At 44.0% G+C, this 16,885-nt stretch overlaps 1 protein-coding gene across 1 annotated transcript in view; it reads left to right on the forward strand.

The window, feature by feature from the left end:
- The first annotated feature begins 8,699 nt into the window (after positions 1-8,699).
- GNAI1 (G protein subunit alpha i1) overlaps positions 8,700-16,885 on the forward strand; it is an 87,109-nt gene continuing 78,923 nt past the window's right edge. The window contains exon 1 of the mRNA XM_066353868.1: positions 8,700-9,297. Coding sequence (XP_066209965.1) covers positions 9,180-9,297 — 118 coding nt within the window. The 5' untranslated portion in view covers positions 8,700-9,179. The remainder of the gene's footprint in view (positions 9,298-16,885) is intronic.

Below are 16,885 nucleotides of genomic sequence, written 5' to 3' on the forward strand. Positions count from 1 at the left end.
CTCATCCTCACCCTTACTCCCATCCCCCCATCTCCCACCCTCTCATCCTCACCCTTACTCTCATCCCCCCATCTCCCACCCCCTCATCCTCACCCTTACTCTCATCCTCCCATCTCCCACCCCCTCATCCTCACCCTGAGTCTCATCCCTCCCATCTCCCACCCCCTCATCCTCACCCTTACTCTCATCCCTCCCATCTCCCACCCCCTCATCCTCACCCTTACTCTCACCCCTCCATCTCCCACCCCCCCCATCTCCCACCCCCTCATCCTCACCCTTACTCTCATCCCCCCATCTCCCACCCCCTCATCCTCACCCTTACTCTCATCCCCCCATCTCCCACCCCCTCATCCTCACCCTTACTCTCATCCCCCCATCTCCCACCCCCTCATCCTCACCCTTACTCTCATCCCCCCAATCTTCCACCCCCTCATCCTCACCCTTAGTCTTCAGTCAAACCGATCTTTGGGTTCCTTCATCAGGTCGACCTCAGCTCTACTTTAGGGACTTTGCACCTGCTCTTTGCTAGTAAGAGAGATTGGAATCCTCTTCCCCCAATCTGTTTTCTTCTTATCTTCCATTTCACACCTCAAAAGCTTCTCCTCCACAGAATGATGTTCCTGAACACTGAGTTAAATGATCCTGCTGAACATTCAGTTAAATAATCTCCCTGAACACTCAGTTAAACCGTCTCCCCGAACACTCAGTAAACCACTGAATGCTTCCCTCAGAGAAACTGCCTGTTGGGGTGAGGTGTGTCACTCAGATTGGGGCCATGAAGGTGCATCACTCAGACCACCCTTTAGGAAAGCATAGTTGGCTAGTTGCCTTCACCTGCCTCCCCTTTAGATGCCCTGTGTTCACACATGGGTCCAAGCCTTACTCTTCCAGAGCTGCTCAGAGTCCATGACTGAACACGTGGGGTACTAGACCCAGGCAGATTGTACCCAAGGCAGGAGCTCCCTAATGACAAAATCTCTAGGGGCTGGAGGAAGAGATCCCTCTCTGTCTGGCCCAGAATTTCTTAAATTTGCCCCATAGTCTGAGGTTCTTTGCACTCAACATTTCCTCTTTCTTTCTTTCCTTCCCCAGGGGTCAGAGCTGAATTCCAGTAGAAAGTTCTTCCCATCTCCTCCTGCTCCCTTCTCTTCTTTATCATTCACAAGCACTTTCCCCAATCAATTTCTTGCTGGTCTTGGTATTTATCTGCTTTTATGAAGACCTGACCTGGTGCACTCACTTATAATACAGTGTGTTACATCATGTTCATGATACAAATATTTTTAAACGTATCCTGTTTAATTTATCTGCTTACCTATTTATTTAATAGCTCTCTTCAACTACTGCACCCATCCCTACCCCAATGCAATAGGTCCTTTCCACTATCTATTCTTGGTGCTAAGAACATTGGTTGGCTCATGATAGGTCTTCAGTAATAGAAGACTAGATTTATACTCTAAATATAACTCCTCCCCTTTATTCATTTATTATGGGCATTTACTGTTCTAGTGGTTGGAGATAAAGAAGTAAACAAAAGAAACAAAATCTCTGCTATTTTGAATTTATATTCAAGTGAGGGAAGATAGGCAACAAATAACCACAAAAATATGTGTTTTGTGATAACAGTTATAAAGAAATCATAGTGCACAGTAAGGGAATGAACAGTGACAAGTAGGTGGTTAGGAAATATATCTCCCTTCTATGGTGACATTGAAACAGAGATTGGAATGAAATACAGGAGTGAAACAAGAAGACGACTGGCCGCAGTGCTCCAGGCAGGGGACAGAAGTGCGAAGGCCTGACGAGGGAGTGTGTGTGGCGCGTCCACAGCAGAGCCTGGGGCCGGTGAGGCTAGTGCACAGAGGGCAAGGGGAGCAGCACGGTGAGGCTAGTGCACAGAGGGCAAGGGGAGCAACAGGACAAAGTTACCGATGAAAGAGGTGAACTCGGTCAATAAGGTAAGTCCTTGTATGTCATCGTAAGAACTTCCGATGGAAATTTCCTCTAATTAAAATGAAAAGTGAATGGACAGGTCTTAGTAGAAGACTGACAATATCTGAGTCATATTTTCAAAGGATGACTCTGGTGGCTCCGCAGAAAATAGGAGGGGTAATGATAGAAGCAGAGGACTAGAGAGGAGGCTATTGGTGACATTCCACAAATATCTGTCTAGGGTTTATCAGTGGATGGTGATGCCTGTCCAAATTCTGGATATATTTGAAGGCAGAGTTAACAGGACTTCCTGACAAATTGAACATATAGGGTTTGAGGGAAAAGGTGGAATCAAAGATGGCTTTTGGGCCTAAACAAATGGAAGGATGAAGTTGCTAAGTACTGTTTACTGCTATTCAAGTTCAATTGTACAGGTTCAGCACAGGAAGGCCAAGAGTTGATTTAACCAAATTTGAGGTTTTTCCTGTTGAATATAATGATGGGGGTGTTATGAGGATATATGCAAAGAAATGATTGTGCTGTTGAAAGGTGGAACACAAGCTGCAGAAGTTGAGAAATTAGCACGTGACAGGGGTGAGGAACAGGGAAAAGACCGTATGTCAATGGACAGAAGGACTTTGGGATTGAAGAATTAATCTAGATGATGTATCAGCAGGAGTGAGATGGAAAAATTGGAGCTCAGAAAGTGAGGCATACATGCTCTTTCCTTATCATAACAATTTCCTTTTCTATCCTGCATAATACCTGAGAAGAAGAGCAACAGAAAATCAAACAGTAAGAAAATCCTAAACCCACTTCTCCATCAACCATCTCATGGATCTACCATTCTTCACAGTTAAAATCCTTCCAAATTTCCTCATTAAGCTCTGCGTTCTCAGCATTTACACGGTGTGGCTTCCACTCACAACAGTACATCAATGTGCTTTGGTAAATTTGCCAATCATCTCTCATTGAAGTGACAGGCTCACAGAAATTCAGAATTTTGGGGACCTTGCAGATGATCTACTGCAACACACTCACTTTTATAGATAAGGATACTGCAATTTATAGAGGTTAAGGGACTTTCAAAAACAAATATGCAAATGAAAACAGAGCTTTGAATTGCTCTATCTATGGTTATCTAATTGCTTGCCTAGAGCTTCTGCCGTGCTAATTCTTTCTTTACACTCAGGCTATTTCTTGATGCATTTCATATGATATATTACCCTTTTCTTCTTAAACCCCTCTCTCCTTTACTGACATACTATTGTATTCCTCAATACCCCTGGCCTCATCAACAGTGACTTCAAGAAATACCAGTTTTAGCAGGAAATTTAAGCCTCCCAAAAAAACGTTCTCCAAATACTTCTGAGTCCTTCAATGTGACGTCAAACATTCACATGTACTCACAAATCGGTCATTGATTGAAGTCGCTGCGTATTACCCTCCATGTTTTTCTTCTTCTCCAGTTGCCCTTTGTCATGGACACTGTCTGAAGCTACTTGAGAGAGACCGAGTATTGCAGTGGTTCCATGTGCCTCGGGAAGATGCAAGTGTCCATACCCAAAGTTCTGTCTAGATGCCTCCAGTCCATCAGTTCTCTGGTGCCTGAGTGGTGGTATGTTCCATGTGGAGAGGATGACCTCCACGTTCTCTCTCTCCCAAAGAAAAAGTGCTGCACACCCAAAAAGTGCTGCTTGTCTTATAAAGGCTCTCAGTAATAATTCAATGGATTCTTTTTCATACTATTCCCAGAATCTCACAAATGGTTTTGGTTTGGAGCCCTTATATCTACAACTATAGAATGATACAGATGCCGTGCTAGAGCCTCTATTCTCCTAACTAGCCTTTCTCCAAACCAAACCCTCTCCATCTTATTTAGAAAGCAGAAAGCTCAATGTAGACAATGGAGAGGTAACCACATGCCTGCCAAATCTGTTCCCAACTTAGCCTACCAAAAATACACACTACCCTTCTGTGTGTGTGTGTGTGTGTGTGTGTGTGTACATGTCAGGTTGTCCTGATTCTACCTCCTTCTGTGGTTCTTCCTTATTGCCACACTAATCCATCAACACACTAAGCCATCGCATCTCAGACACACTCTCCTTTCCCACTGTACTTGTTTGTCTGAAGGAAGGATGAGTAGGGATACATTTGAAGGCCAGAGGTATTCTTAAATTTTAATCTCAGTTTGGACACAAATCCCATTGACTTTTGAATAATATAGTAGAATCTCAAGGTTAGAAAGGCTCATATATGTCTAGATTTTCCCCTCAATATATTATCTCGATTTTTGTATCTTAGCCAAGAATAAATACATTTCTGAGATTCCTTATTTCCTTTGAGGAAATTTGTACACATTTTTCCTCATATCAAGGTAAAATTTGTTTGTTATAGATTTCTGTCAGTACTTCTAAATCTATCCCCTCAAACATAGACACAAAGGGTCTATTCCCTCTGATTTATGATATCTCTTCAGTCATTTGGAAATAGCTATCATGTCACTTCTTATTTTCTTATTTCTATATTAAATGTCTCAAGTTCGTTCAGTTATTCATAGCTTGAAGTTACATTAAAAACTGGATGCTCTAAAGTGAACATGTCCCAATTCATCTTTTAACATATGTTCCTAACGCTAACATATGATGCTCAGTATTATTCAGCAATGAATAGAAATGAAGTATTGATACATGCTAACAACATGGATGAAATTTGAATACATTATGCTAAATGAAAGATGCCACTAACAAAAGACCACATACTATATGTTTCTTTTATATAAAATGTCCAGAGTGGGCAAATCTACACAGACACAAAGTAGATTAGTGGTTGCCTAGGAATGAGGGAATGAAGGGGTAGGAAGATTGAAGGGATAATGGCTATGAGTATGGGTTTTCTGTTGGGGGTAATGTAAATGTTCTAGAACTGACTGTCATGATGATGGTTGTACAACTCTGTAAACATACTACAAGTTATTGAATTGTACATTTTAAATTAATAAATTATATCTTAATATAATTGTTTTAAAAAATAAGATGTCCAGAAAAGAATCAAACAGTAATCTGAAGTAGATTGGTTTACTTCTGGATTTCAATTTCACTCTCTATAACATAGACAAGTGAATAATATCTGCTCCACCTGCTTGATAGGGTTGTTGAGTCACATTTTACAACATCATAATTATGTAAATTATTAACTTGAGTGACTCTTACCACCTCATATCTAGGTTGCTAACACAATCCACTTGCTGGTAACTCATTTGTTTTGCTGGGTAAGAGACTTTTTTTTAAACAACTATTACCCTACCCAGGAGAATGCAAGGAACATTTAGTAACCATTATATAAAGTCCAACACTTCCACTTAATATTTAAAGCTATTTTCCAACTTTGTCCTATACTTTTTATCATTCTTCACAAACAAATTACATTTTAATTATACAACAATTGCTTTCTCCAACAGGCACTTTGCATATTACCCCATGTAGCTGGGTTTTCCTCCTAAAAAATATGCCATTACTGATGGAAAGTTTGTGTCTGCCACCAAATTCATTTGTCAAAGATCCAACCCTAATATGATGGTATTTGGAGGTGAGGCCTTTGGGAGGTAATTGGGTTTGGATGAAGTCATGAGGGTGGATCCCCCATCATGGGATTAGTGTCTTTATGATAAGACAGTGAGAGACTAGATAGAGTTCCTTCTCTCTACATGTGAAGGTACAGCAAGAAGTTGGCCATCGGGCAAGCCAGAAGGAGAGTCCTCACCAGGAACTGAAGGGGTAAGTACAGTGTGTCCGTCAAGTCATGGTGCAATTTTGACCGGTCACAGAAAAACAACAAAAGATGATAGAAATGTGAAATCTCACCAAATAAAAGGAAAACCCTCCCAGTTTCATAACTATTCAGTGCAGTTCTATGTGGGCTCATGCACAGATTTTTTTAGGGCTCCTTAGGTAGCTATCCTGTATAGCCTCTACAGACTCGTCACTGACTGATGGCCCACCAGAACGGGGTTTCTCCACCAAACTGCCGGTTTCCTTCAACTGCTTATCCCACCGAGTAATTTTATTCTTATGTGGTGGCGCTTCGTTATAAACGCGCTGATATTCACGTTGCACTTTGGTCATGGATTCAAATTTAGCGAGCCACTGAACTTGCCTCTGTACCGTCCACATCTCGACTGGCATGGCCGTGGGCTGCTCCACTGTATACACAGTGTTGCGTCATCATCTGCGCATGTGCACATGCTGCCACATCATCCTACAGAAACTGGGAGGGTTTTCCTTTTATTTGGTGCAGATTTCACATTTCTATCATCTTTTGTTGCTTTCCTGTGACCGGTCAAAAGTGCACCATGACTTTACGGACACACTGTATTTTGACCTTGGACTTACCAGACTCTAGAACTGTGAGAAATGAATTCCTGCTGTTTAAACTACCCAGTCTATGGTATTTTGTTACAGCAGTGTGAGCTGACCAATACATACTCCTTGAAACCCCCAGTCATGGATTCCTTCAAAAGTTTTTTTGAAACATTCTTCTCTTTGAATTTCTCCCCATACTGATCATTCCATTACTCTGTATTCTTTCAGAAGTCTAGCTTCATATAAAGCTAATTTTTATTTATTTATCCATGTATTCTATTTTCACTCCTCACCTACTTGCAAGCTTTTAAAATGAAAGCAGGATAGTGTGTTATACCTTTGTTCCTCCAAAACACATGTTTTGGAGACATTTCCATCAGTACTCAGTAATGACTGCTTCCTCTTTTCTTGTATGATAATTGTTGGTCCGACAGTATGTGGCCTGAAGCTCATGGGAAAGACTCATCATAATAATAGATAATCCAAAATGGCTAATACATAAACACTGCATTGGATGTTCACTCCATCAATTGCTTTTATTTTTTAATTTTTTATTGATTGATTAATTTTAGAGAGAAAGGAAGGAAGAGAGGGGGAGAGAGAGAGGAACATTGATTTGTTGTTTCACCTATTTATGCATTCATTGGTTGATTTTTGTATGTGCCCTGATGGGGATCAGACCTACAACCTTAGCTTATAGGGAGGGCACTCCAACCAGCTGAGCTCTCTGGTCAGAGAACTCCATCAGTTTCAATTCCAGAGCTTCTGATGAACACCAACATTTAGAGTCCCAAGAAATACACAGAGAATAGTAGAAGGTGATTATGTACTATTTAAGGCCTGATCCTTTCTGTTGTTATAATACAAAAGGGCACAAAACACATCAAGGCAGTTCTTGAAATTACATTTCTTTTCTATTTTTTATTTTATTTTTTATTTTTCCAAAGTTGGAAACGGGGAGGCAGTCAGACAGATTCCCACATGCGCCCAACTGGGATCCACCCGGCACGCCCACCAGGGGGCGATGCTCTGCCCATCTTGGGGCGTCGCTCTGCCGCAATCAGAGCCATTCTAGCGCCTGAGGCAGAGGCCACAGAGCCATCCTCAGCGCCCGGGCAAACTTTGCTCCAATGGAGCCTTGGCTGTGGGAGGGGAAGAGAGAGACAGAGAGGAAGGAGAGGGGGAGGGGTGGAGAAGCAGATGGGCGCTTCTCCTGTGTGCCCTGGCCGGGACTCCCACACGCCAGGCCGACACTCTACCACTGAGCCAACCGGCCAGGGCCGAAATTACATTTCTTGAGCCCAGCAGGTTTGACTATTGTAGGAGAGCAAGTAAAGGAAATGTCCAATAAGGAGAAAATTTACAATCTCCGCTTTCCCACTCTGAAGCTATTCTGCCTATAGCATTAGCTCAGCCTGACCTTCATAGAAAACTCAAGCCCATTTTTATAGTTTTTAGAAAATAAGATGCCCAGATATAAACCAAAGAGCCATTTTCTAATTATTAATACATGAGAGAAAATGTTTTTCTTTACTACCAGCCCCATCTTTTTACAGTCATCTCCTGCTATGAGTGTAAGTGAAAGGTGTAGTGCAACTGACAGGCAGAGACAAGACCTTAAATTTAGGCATAGGCATCTGCTGTCGGTGAAATGCCTCCGCAGCCCCAGGAGCTGATCTTTCCCAGATCAGTTAGAGCTAGAAGGATGGAGGATAGTGTGGATCAACTCCATCTCATTTTATGTGTATGGAAACTAACGCCTGCAAAAAGGAATAACATGCTCAGTGCCTTATGATTTACTAATATGGTCATACATATTGGTTCAAAACTTGACTTGGTGCCCCAGAGGAGGGCGGTTATAGTGTGCAGTAGTTTTATTTGGGTGGGTATGTTTTATTACTCGTCATTTAAAAATAAACCTTTTGATTCTTCATTTCACATTTTCTTAGGTTATGAGGAAATCTCTCAAAATGCTCTCTGCTTATGAAATGAGAACGGAAGGAGGGTAGGAGAGAAGGGAGGGAAGAAAAACAAAAGGGAGGGACGGAGGGAAGTAGGTAGGTAGGTAGTTGATCTTCTAGCCCCCTCTCTAGACTGTTCTGTTTCTCATTATTCCTGTCTCTGTTTTCGACATGGCTCCATTCCCTTCCCAGCTCCCTCTCTCTATTTCCCACAGTCCTAAAGGCCATCCGGACAGGGGTTTTACATTTCGAAAACCTTTGCTGGGTTGCGGGAGCTGGGCATGCTCAAACGCCCAGGACTGGCACTTTTCCGCTTGCAACTTTGGCAACTCTCCCACCCGCGCCCCGAAGGGGCAGGCAGGTCCGCACAGATTCCTGGCTGTGAATAAACGGGAGGAAATCATCCCACTCCCGCGGAGGGAGCCAGGAAGGGGAGCTCGCTGGGCAGTTCGGAGTGCGGGGGGCGTCGCGGAGGGACGCGCTGGGTGGCGGGCCCCGGAGTCAGCGCAGCGGGAGCGCCCGCCCGAGGGGAGCTGTCCGGGGGCACGTGCGCGGGAGCGCGCTCTGGGAGGGGCCCAGGGGCGGGGCCGCGGCGGCGCGCGGACGCCGAGCTCCAGGGCTGCCAGAGGCGGCTGCGCGGCCACGGGAGGAGGGCGGCCGGCGCGGTGCCGGGAGCCTCGGAGCGCAGGGCTGTGGGCGCGGAGGAACGCCGGGAGAGGAGCCGGGCGGCGGGGCAGAGGCGCGCGGCCGCTGGCGCCCTGGTTTCCCCGCTCCGTCTCGGGAGTGGGAGTGGGAGTGGGAGTGGGCGGGGGCGGCGTGGCCGGAGCCGCGAGGAGCGCCCGCGGCCGGGGAGGAGACTCACCTGGGCTCCGAGACAGCGCGGCGGACTCGCGGGGAGCGGCAGCCGGCCCTCGGCCCTGGCACCATGGGCTGCACGCTGAGCGCCGAGGACAAGGCGGCGGTGGAGCGCAGCAAGATGATAGACCGGAACCTGCGCGAGGACGGCGAGAAGGCGGCGCGCGAGGTCAAGCTGCTGCTGCTCGGTGAGGGCCCGCGGGCGCGGGGCGCGGGGCGGGCGAGGCGGGCGAGGCGGGCGCGGGGCGGCGTCCGGGCCGGAGCGGGGCCGGGGCGCGGGGCGGCGTCCGGGCCGGAGCGGGGCCGGGGCGCGGCGGGCGCGGGGCGCGGGGCGGCGTCGGGGCCGGGGCGCGGGGCGCGGGGCGGGCGAGGCGGGCGCGGGGCGGCGTCCGGGCCGGAGCGGGGCCGGGGCGCGGCGGGCGCGGGGCGCGGGGCGGCGTCGGGGCCGGGGCGCGGGGCGCGGGGCGGGCGAGGCGGGCGCGGGGCGGCGTCCGGGCCGGAGCGGGGCCGGGGCGCGGCGGGCGCGGGGCGCGGGGCGCGGGGCGGCGTCCGGGCCGGAGCGGGGCCGGGGCGCGGCGGGCGAGGCGGGCGAGGCGGCGCCCCTCTGCCCGGCCCGCCCCTCCCTCCCGGCGGGTGAGCGCTCGCCGGCGGTGGCGCCGGGCGTCCCTTCGCTCGCGCGCCTTGGCGGGGACCCCGCGCGTCAGCGGAGGAGCGGATCACGAGGAACCTCTTTTTTTTGAAGTTAGCCCACCTTTATAAAGGTGAAAGGGAATTCGTGGCAAGAAAATAAAAGACCTCCCCTTATCCCCTACCCTGAACCCCTTCCTACAAGGTGGCCGTGTAGCGGCTGTGGTTTTCGCAGGTCGAGAGTGCCACGTTTTGTGAAATCAGTGCGCCTTCTCTGGGGCCTCCGTGGGATTTTAATGTCTTTCCTGTTAACTTCCTATGGAGACTCCGAACGTTGAGGGAGTCCTGATTATATTTACCTGATTATGTTTGCGTAGGGAAGTAGGCTATGCTGGATGCTTGATTTTTATTACTATGAGGACATGGATTACTACCAGAGTTGGTTGCATTTACTCCAGCGAGACACATGAGCTCTGACAACCGATGTGAAGGTAGGAAAGGCTCTCGCTGGACAATTGGATTCTCTCCGCTGCCAGGGTTTCTCATGGATGCGATTTGCCAGGTACAACGCTTAGGCTTTTATTTGTTCTGAATATTGTTCTCTTGGTGAAACACTGTGAGGAGTTCTTTTCCAGGTGCTTCAAAGGAGATAACAGAAAAAGAGTTAAATTAGATTTTGACTGAGGGATACATTAGGTCAATATTTACAGCATAAGAATTGTAGATGTTTGAGATCTGAGTTAGGGCTTTCTTTTGTTTGCTTATCTGCCTTCCTCCACCCCCAACACACACTTAATAGGTATTCAGGTAAATGAAAGGTTTCTCAGAAACATTTGCACTTCCAGCGATTGCTTTTACTTTTATACGTTATAATAAAAGAGAAATACTGCACAAACCTGTTTTCAGTAAGCTTCTGTTTAATTCGTTTAATGACTGCAGGAAAAATGGTGTTTTTTTTCTCCATTTCTTGTAATCTTAGAAGCAGCAAACTTGGAATGACTAAAAGTAATAATGATCTGAGTCATTTTGCAAGCAAACTGTGAAATAACTTTGCATTTTAAAGACTTAGGTGTCTTTCTTCACCATCGCCCCCAACATAAATCTTTGTCAGTTAATACTGTCTACCAAAGTTTTTACATTAAGAAATACTGTATTTTGCCAAGGTCAGTGTATTTTAGAAGAGAAACACCCTGGTATGGAAACGTGCAGGTGCTTTTATGAATTGAATGTGCTTGAGTTGAAAACGAAATGAGGATTAAAAAGTTCTTTTCCTGCATTTCTGCACTGCTGCTCTGATGATCCTGTTTCAGTGTATGAGTTTGAGTCAGCCATCCACCATGTTTAAGCAATTGAAAAATGAGTCCTCTGGTGGTGTTTTATGCTTTAATTGTCTGTTAGAGAGCTATGACTAGGATAAAGGTCCACGGAATTGGTTTTTGTTTGCATTCAGAAGAGATCAGTGTTTCTCAGTCTTAGTACTGTTGGCATTTCGTGCAGGATGATTTTTTGTTTTGCAGGTTGTCTTAGGCATTGTAGTTTGTTTAGCAGCATTTTTGGCCTCTGCCCCATTTGATGCCAGCATCAGCCCCCACAACCTGTGCCCCCCCCACAGTGTCTCAGGGTATCTCCAAATGTCACTTGGGGGCAAAAATAACCTCTGGCACAGAACCAATGTTCTAGATTAACAATTAAGTATAGTGGAATGTGTAATGTAGAACCAAAAGTTGCGTGAGAAAGGCGAGGCAGAGTTCAGATTTTCAGAAGAAATTGTGGAATTTTTGTTTTTTCATAACAATAATGTTAGAAAGATTTCAAAATGATTTCAAAAAATTTTTAGTAACTGAATTCAGCTGTCTTTCTTAGCTTTAGTTTTTTGTTTTTCCCTACATGTCTTCTCTTTGTAGAAATGGTCTTGTGGGCCCAGCGCCCTTCTCCTCCCCTCCTCATCTCACTCCCACTCTACTCTGCCCTTTTTACCCAGAATTCTAGCACCCTCCTTCCCACAATCAGAATACTGGCGTACTTATTTCATAAATCTTCATAAATCTTAATTCTTAGAATGCTTAAAAAAGATTTTTCTCCCTGATTTGATTTTAGCAGTGAAATGTTGACCTTTGCTTCTTTTTTGGATGTGTAAAGTGTGTGTAAGCAGCTCAGTGAAATCATTCCCTATAAAACACAGCAACTGAATGAACTAGAGATATTCAAAGGTTTCTACGTAACCTATAACCAACATCTATTTCATTTACATTAGGTCCTCTTCCTCTTCAGTTATTTTTTTCTCATCAAATGACTTTTTTTTTAATTTAAGGCAGAAAACCTCCAAAGTACATTTGAAACAGTATATTAAATAGTACATTATATTACAAATTTTCTGAAGACATGTTTTGTGTTTTTAGACAGCTGGGTTGAGAGATTCGGGTATGAGATGCACAATATTAGTAAAAAGAATTTGGGACTGGGTGTCTATTACAATTTTTTTTTAATCAGAGGTGTTTTATTATCTATAATGGGAGCAATGAATTAAGCCTTTAATAAAAGAGGACCTAGTCTAATCATTGACCTAGAGAAAATTAGGTCAGGGTTTGGGTGTTTGAAGTCTTTAGGCTTAGTTTTCAGACTTCGTTATAAGAATAACACTACTAAATAGATAAACTTCTTTTAATAAGGACTGTTTTTTTATATATGGCTAATCCTCTCAGGGAAGATTTTTTTTTTATTGTTAGATTTTTGAGGATGTTACAATTTATCATGCTTTTAAGAGCAGTATCATTAGGCCTAGACTGTTGTTTCAGTGAGACTATATTGTACAGATGGATACTTATTAAATATTAGTTTATAATTTTTAAAGATATGAGGTTAGATAATATGAGTAAGTTTCTCATGCATTAATTCTTTATGTCATTTCACTCTGAAGCTTTGAGTTTTTATTCTTTTTCACTGCACCTCATTATTCTGTGCATTCCATTCATACACTCTCTCTCTCTCACACACACACACAAAGTGAAATAAAAATAAAAAGCCACACCCATATTTCTTTCTTTAGCTTGGTTTAAATATTATAGGTGGAGTGAAATGAGATGAGGGATTAGATTTCTTCTTCTTGGTGCATATTTTTCTGTTGCTGCCATCAACCAGCTGTTTGAGAAGTTACATCATTAATCTTTTTTGCTCCCTTTAAACTTGCCTTATGACTTCCTTAGTTGAGAAATTCTGGTATTGCAGAGCTTTTGGATTTTGCATTGCTTTAGCTATTTCCTTAAAATTGGCTCAGGATCTGAGGTGTCAGAAAGCTTGTTTCCATGAATAAATGGACCTGGTATTTCCACACGGGTTCTGTGCTCCTTGCCCACTCACCTGCCTGTGTTAGCAATTACTTGGACAGAAGCCACAGGTGGTCTTAAAGTGTGTTTTAAAAGGGTTGATTTTTCTGTATCTTCTCTTTTTCATTCTCACATTTATAATTCAAGTTCTGCTCTGCCTTTGGCAGCCTAATTTCAAGTAGGCTTTCCTGCTTCTGGTCTTTGCTTCTAGCTCTTCTTCCTATCGCTTCTAGATCTTCCTCCTACCGTAGTTACCATGAGAATTTCTCGCTCAGAAGTCTTTGTTGACTTCTTTGTTGACCTCTGCGGAAGAAAAACTTTCTTCTAGAACTGGCTTCCCTCTGTCCTTATCCTTAGGACACTCCCCTCCTCCAAGCAGGAAGGGTTGGCACAATGGTAAAGCATATTTCGTTTCTAGTGCTGGTTAGCCTACGCCCTGCGTGTTTCTCCCACTAGTGTGAGCACTTGAAGAGCAGAATCTTAGTCATCCTGAGTCCCTAACAACCCCTTTACCTTGTTATGTGCATAATTATTTCTTGTTTTAAATTAATATCCTGTGTAGGATTAGGATTTACCTAAAACCTTATAAAAACTTACACTTTTTCATTTTCAGCATCCATGGAAATAAGTTATCCAGACAGACAATGTAAACGGAAGGAGGAATAGTGATAGTATGTGATGAACAGAATGAGCACATGGTATCTAAAAGCGAATTGTTTGGTTTAAGAATTTCTATCCAGGTTTATAAGACCTTTAACAGTCATTGCGTTATTTAATAAATTAAATAAATTAAAGAAAATGACAATAGATATTCCTTGGAGGAGGGTCTACTTTGTTGCATTTGGAGTTCTAGTTTCTAATAATATTTTTTAATGATGAATCTTATTTTCTAATCTTTTTTTTTTTGGCTTCTTTTAAACATAAAGAATGTGAGTCTTGTTAAATTTATCAGTGGTAGGAAATATGTCTATATTACAGATTTTAGTGGAAGATAAAGGAAATATTATGACTATCTTAAAGGATTTAGTGGAAGATATTATTTAAACCTGTAAAAGATTGCTATTCCCTTTTCAAGAAGTGAATAGCCAATCACAATCTTAATTTTTATTTTGTTCTACATCTCTATGCCACACATTGACATGGGAGGACCGGAATGTATTTCTCACATTGCTAGGTCACATAATTCTTGGTCACATGTTCTGGGATGCAGTTACCCAGTGTGTGACTTACAGAGCGTGGCGTTGGTGCTGCTCGGATCCCAGGGGCGTTGAGCCGTCTGAAGTAAGGTCAGTGCATCAAATGGGGTAGTGCTTAGGCTGCTGTCATAACTTGTTAAATACTAATTCAAAACCTTATAGAAATAAGGCAAATAATTTTGAAATGAAATGTTCTCTACCATAAATTTATGGTTTAAAACAATGCCAAATTTATTTACGTTTTTGGAGGCCAGAAGTCCAAAACGGTTTCAGAGTGTTAAGATCAAGGTGCCAGCAGGGCTTATTTTTTTCTGGAGGTCCCCGAGGAGAATCCTTTCTTTGCCTTTTCCATCTCCATCTTTATAGAGACTTTCAGCTTTCATTGACTCATGACACTTTTCTCCATATACAAAGCCAACAAAGGCTGAGGGAGCCTTTCTCATGTGACCTCACTCTCCTGCCTTCCTCCTTCGTTTACAAGGACCCTGTGAGGGAGCCTTTCTCCTGTGACCTCACTCTCCTGCCTTCCTCCTTCGTTTACAAGGACCCTGTGAGGGAGCCTTTCTCGTGTGACCTCACTCTCTTGCCTTCCTCCTTCGTTTACAAGGACCCTGTGAGGGAGCCTTTCTCCTGTGACCTCACTCTCCTGCCTTCCTCCTTCGTTTACAAGGACCCTGTGAGGGAGCCTTTCTCCTGTGACCTCACTCTCCTGCCTTCCTCCTTCGTTTACAAGGACCCTGTGAGGGAGCCTTTCTCCTGTGACCTCACTCTCCTGCCTTCCTCCTTCGTTTACAGGGGCCCTGTGATTACAGTGGGCCCACCCGGATAATCCTGGATACCAGTCTAATTTCAGGATCCTTATCTCTGATTGCATCTGCCAAGTTCCTTTTGCCACGTAGGTAATAAGTTCCAAGGATCGGCGCCTGGGCATCTTTGGGGGCTGCTATTCTGCCCACTACTGTTTGCCTTTCTGGTTCTCAAAGATTCATGTCTATCCTGTGTGCAAAATGTGTTTACCCTGTCTCAACATCTCCATAAACCTCAACACATGATAGCATCATGTCAGTGTCCAAAATCTCTTCCAAATCTAATGATATCACTCACATATGGGTGGAATTCTGGATATAATACATACTGGGACAAAATTCCTTATTATCTGTGACCCTGTGAAGAAAACACATTATCTGCTTTTAGAATATAATGGTGGGACAGGTAGAGGACATCATTTGTAGACACTCCCCTTCAGAAGGAGAGAAGGCAGAAAGGAAAAAGGAGTCACCAGTCCCATGGACTTTCCAAACTACATTATGTTCCAAGGTCTAGAAATAATCTTCTGGACTCTGCCCTGGGAGTCATCCTTTCTTTTTAATGAAAGGTAGCACATATTTGCAGCTGAGTCATTTTATCAGCCTGTTTCTTGCCTGTAGAATTATGGTGATCTGACAGCGTTCCTTCATTTTGTTCTCTCTAATCTTTTTCCTCTCCCATTTTACTGTAACCAGCAAGCAAAGAGCAGGTGGCACCTTCTACAGTTTGCCTAGGAATCTGCTCATTTAAGTATCCAATAGCTTAGAAGGTCTCCACCTGACTGCCAGACATAATTCACTTAAAATTGCTTTCACTCCATACAAGGATCCTCTTTCCTCTGGTTTCTAGTCAGAGGTTCCTCTTTTCCTTCTGAGTCTGCACCAGTTAGCACATTTAAAGTTCATGTATCTATCCAGTCTGTCTGTTCATGACAATTTAGATATTTTCTGAGATCAGCTGTGTTTTCTCTGCCATGTGTCACTTCCTTCTGAGCCCTCACTGGGAGAGCTGTTAGCATCTGTGTCTGCAGAGCGTGTCAGGCCCTCGAGACTCTGTCGCGCTCCTCAGCACCCTTTCGGCTCTGCCCTTTGCCTGATGCCAGAGCCGTGTTCACGTTGTCTGCGTCTGTTGCAGAAGCGCCGCACCCAGGTTTCTTTTTGATAGCTCGGTGTAACTTGAAGGAATGTGTAATGACTGATTTTATATTCTCCAGTCTGTTGTAGTTTGTGTGGCTGTCACAGTCACAGCAGGATTGCCGGTTTCTGGTGCTTCCTATTGAACCCATGTTTCACTTGAGGCATAGTGTAAAAGAGGAAGACCTCTCTTTGCTTGCTTCCTCTTCAATGAAGTTTTTCCTGACCATCAGTCTAAATTTGTATTCCCTCCTCTCCCTTCCTCACCGCACCATTTTGAAGTTATCCTGTGCACTTACGTTTTTATAGGCTATTACGTCTGCGGGGTTGGCGCTCTCAGAGCATGAATCTGTCCAACTTGTTTATCACCTAATGGAATGGTACATAGTAGTCTTTTTGTCGACACTGATTAAATATATGACTATTTCAATGGTTGACTATTTAAATTTTGACTAGTAGTCCTCTAAAGGGAAAATTATGCCTAGGGTAATTTTAGTGAATTTTGGCCCAATATATCCCCATTTATCTCTTTTATATCTTGCTGGTTAGAGTAACTGAAGGTTACAACATTATTCCTAACACCGTTCTAATAAAGGAAACTAATTTGGGGGCCCAAATTCTTATTGCATGATCAGAAAAATATTGTGACTCATGGTAAATTAAATGGTAGAATGAAATGCGATTTTTGTA

This window comes from Saccopteryx leptura, chromosome 12 (genome assembly GCF_036850995.1).
Source record: "Saccopteryx leptura isolate mSacLep1 chromosome 12, mSacLep1_pri_phased_curated, whole genome shotgun sequence".
NCBI classification, from domain to species: Eukaryota; Metazoa; Chordata; class Mammalia; order Chiroptera; family Emballonuridae; genus Saccopteryx; species Saccopteryx leptura.